This window comes from Octopus bimaculoides, chromosome 9 (genome assembly GCF_001194135.2).
Source record: "Octopus bimaculoides isolate UCB-OBI-ISO-001 chromosome 9, ASM119413v2, whole genome shotgun sequence".
Taxonomy (NCBI): Eukaryota; Metazoa; Mollusca; class Cephalopoda; order Octopoda; family Octopodidae; genus Octopus; species Octopus bimaculoides.
The window spans coordinates 74,807,785-74,811,445 of NC_068989.1; the positions used below are offsets into that span (position 1 = coordinate 74,807,785).

The 3,661-nt window shown below is 31.8% G+C and overlaps 1 protein-coding gene across 2 annotated transcripts in view; it reads left to right on the plus strand.

Annotated features, from left to right (window-relative positions):
• The window catches only part of LOC106877196 (G-protein coupled receptor Mth2), a 10,297-nt gene extending 6,992 nt beyond the window's left edge, over positions 1 to 3,305 (plus strand). For both annotated transcript variants that reach the window (XM_014926039.2, XM_014926040.2), the window contains exon 2: positions 112 to 3,305. In XM_014926039.2, coding sequence (XP_014781525.1) covers positions 391 to 2,394 — 2,004 coding nt within the window. In that variant the 5' untranslated portion in view covers positions 112 to 390 and the 3' untranslated portion in view covers positions 2,395 to 3,305. The remainder of the gene's footprint in view (positions 1 to 111) is intronic.
• The last annotated feature ends 356 nt before the right edge of the window (positions 3,306 to 3,661 follow it).

The window sequence follows — 3,661 nt, forward strand, 5'->3', positions numbered from 1 at the left end:
TGTGTGTGTGTGTGTGTGTGTGTGTGTGTAGGTATGAGAAGTGGGTATGTTTGGTGGAGTGTAGAGTTGTTATATTTTACATTAACTATTTCTTTTTATTTTATTTTACAGATACCGGTGGAAAGTTCCAAGTCTATAAATGCAACTAACAGATTAGAAAAAAAAACTCATTAATAAATCAATCTTGAATACCTAACATACGATATTTAATATTGATATTTTCTTTTCCTGTGAAGCTTAACGGAAGCGTAAATTCTTTGGTCCACAAGATTAATGGAAATTCAAACATGCTAAAATATTTTATTGAGAATTCAAGCGTAATACTATATGTGAAGCTATAAATATAAATATATACTTTGTTATCTATTAGACTGTTTTAGAACTTTTAAAATGGAAATTCTTATACTTTTCATGGTTATGCTTTCTTTTTCAAATCTTACATCACCACAAATACTAACATACTCCCATGACGGAAGTTTTATTTCCTGTCCCCCAGCCTTATGTTTTGATACAGCTGAAAATAATCATAAGCGTTGTTCGTGTCGTCAGGATTGTAACCTCTTTAATGAATGTTGTATCGACATGATTAATAATACCAATTTTGATCACAAATATCACCCTTATCCATCAATATATTATAGTTGTAGATACGTTGATTATTTTCATTATAGTGTATATCAGTTCGATCGATGTCCACTTAACCATGATGTCATGGAGTATGTAAACAGCTGTGAAAATCCTGACTCAAATGATCAACTGCAAAACACACTTGCGTTTGGAAAAACAAGTAAAATACTCTATAGAAACTTATATTGTGCTCTGTGTCATGGTGAGAAATTCATTTTATGTAATATTTTATATCAATGTGATTTAAGATCAAATGTAAGCTTCGAAAATATATCAAATTATGTGGAAGATGGAAGTTGCTTTGCAACTGTGAAACCACCTTCAGAAGATTTGAAGAAATATATATATTCTTGTACTGAATACGTTGCGAATTGTGATCAAGATAACAATAATACGAAACAGAGAATTAAATGTGAATCTAAGCCAATGGCGTTAGTATATTCTGGAAATAGCGTATTTAGAAACATTCATTGTGCTACATGTAATGGGCTTGATGAAATCGTTGATTACTGTGCATTTGAAGACTTTTCTTTTGGCGCCCAATCGACGCCTTCCTTAACTATCCTTTTTAATTACCATACCAATTCTCTGGTAATAAATGATAACCGCCATAATCGAAATTCTGTCATGCAGTTTACCTCTTGTCCAAAACATGCTGTCTACGATATGAATACTAAGGAATGTCGACAAGTTATCTACCATCCTCAGCTAAATTGTACTACAACAACATTAAATGAATCTGAGTATCATATCACAAGTGATGGTCTCCTGTACATAAATAATACCCAACGTTTGCTCAACCAATCAGAATTCAGTCAAGATTCTCAAGGTATAATAAGTATATGTGTAAAGAATAGTACCACTGTAATACCAAAGTATTCTACTGCTGAACGTTATATCACATATGTGGGATTAATTATCTCTATTCCGGCTCTAGCAATCACTATCATAGTCTACCTTTGTATACCTGATCTTCGTACCTTACCAGGTAAATTGCTCGTCAGTCTTTTATCAGCACTGTTTGTAGCTGAGCTTCTCTTTCTTATCTCATCACAAGTCACTACATTTACAGTGCTGTGTACATCTTTAGCTATTATCATGCATTATTCCTTTCTTGCGACTTTCTTCTGGATGAATGTCATGTCTTTTGATGCCTGGCACACTTTCTCAGGACTTACACAACTTCGAAGTAAAGGAAAAGGTACCAAAAGATTTGTCTTGTATTCCTTGTATGCTTGGACCTGTCCACTTGTAATAGTAACAGTATCACTGATATTTGAGTATATTCCTGGAAATCATGGACTTTCTCCAGACTATGGAAATGGTATTTGTTGGATTACAAACGGAAAAAGTTTGCTGTGGCTCTTTGCAATACCTGTAATAATTATATTATGTCTTAATATATTGGCATTTATCCTCACCGCTAGAGGGCTGCATTTGGCCAAGAAACTTTCTTCGAAATATTTATCTAAACACAATAAAACTTTGTCCTTCATTTATATAAAATTAAGTTTCATCATGGGTTTAACATGGATATTCGCTTTCTTGTACACATTTACGAAAATTGAGGAATTTTCCCTGTTATTTTGTATTTTAAACTCATTCATAGGATTATTTATATGTTTGTCATTTCTATTAACAAAGATTGTCTGTCGTAATTTCCTTAAACAGCTGCAGAAGATTCCTAAGTTCTCTGCTATCATTCACACCGATATTTCTTCAACTTCTAAAACACAAGTAACAGATATGAGTGTTTCACATAACTAACATTACCAAGTAGTCCATGCAAAAAACCCATGTTAATAATTCTTATCATGACTTTACGCTACTGAAGTTATTTGGAAAGACGTGAATTTACTAACTATATTAATTTAACCGTTCTTGAAATCAGGTTTTTGTACCTACTCAAGACAAGTCAATAGTCATACCAATGACCTCATCTGTTTTGCAAACCTCCGTATAGTGTTTCATTTCCAATCTCTATTTCAAGCTATAATTTTTTTTTATGTACGAAAATAACACACAGGAATTAACATCAACAGAGAAACGTCCTTTAACCTATTTCTACCTAAATTACAAAACATTAGTGCTGATATCATTAGGAAAATAATATTAGCAATCGTCATCTCGAAACGTCGTTACCACACTATGAATTAATATAGCTTTTGCTAAACTCTCTAAAATTATATTATAGACCTAATCAATGTATACTGCGTAAAGTCTCTTATTATTTTACACAATGCTACTTTCATGAAAATTTGTAAGTCAACATATTTACATTTCATATTAAGAACAACTTTGCCAATATATTTTACGCGTGCTCACAAACGCAATATGTAACCTAATATTTGTTAGCTAATTATGACGAAAATAAAAAAAATGTCCCAGAAAATTTATTTAAACTTATCTGTATTCTGTGATTTCTATTTATTATTCACAGAATAATATTTCTTATATTAAAACATAAACTGTTTTGCCGAAGGGTCTTCAACACAGGATCGGCCTAATACTGAATAACAATGTTTTAGGATCTTAAGAACATTATACTTCGTTTTATGAAAATCATTGATTTCCGATTACATTATTAATGATTATTTTTATCATATCAGATTACCCGAAATGATAATACAAAAATGTATATATAACAGAAATAATTTAATATAATGCTTAATTATTTACATATATTGTTTTTATTCTCAGCGCATGTTTTATTTGGAGTTCTTTTTATTTCAAACAGCAAACTTGGGCCGACTAGTTTCTATCCAACCAATGTTGACATGTAAGCCTGCTCCATTTCACACTTTGAAAGACACGTTGAAATATTTTATACTACCACAGAGACCAGCACCGGATTCCTGCTTAATTTCTCATGTGTGAATGTCAATTATATATGTCATTATTCAACCTAAACAAGACGAGGAGCTAACAAATATATTAGATTTCGCTAAACACTTCATTGCAATATTTGTTTCGGTTAAGTTCAAATCTGACTGAGATCATCCTTGCATTTCAGCCCTCCTGAGTCGACTGGATT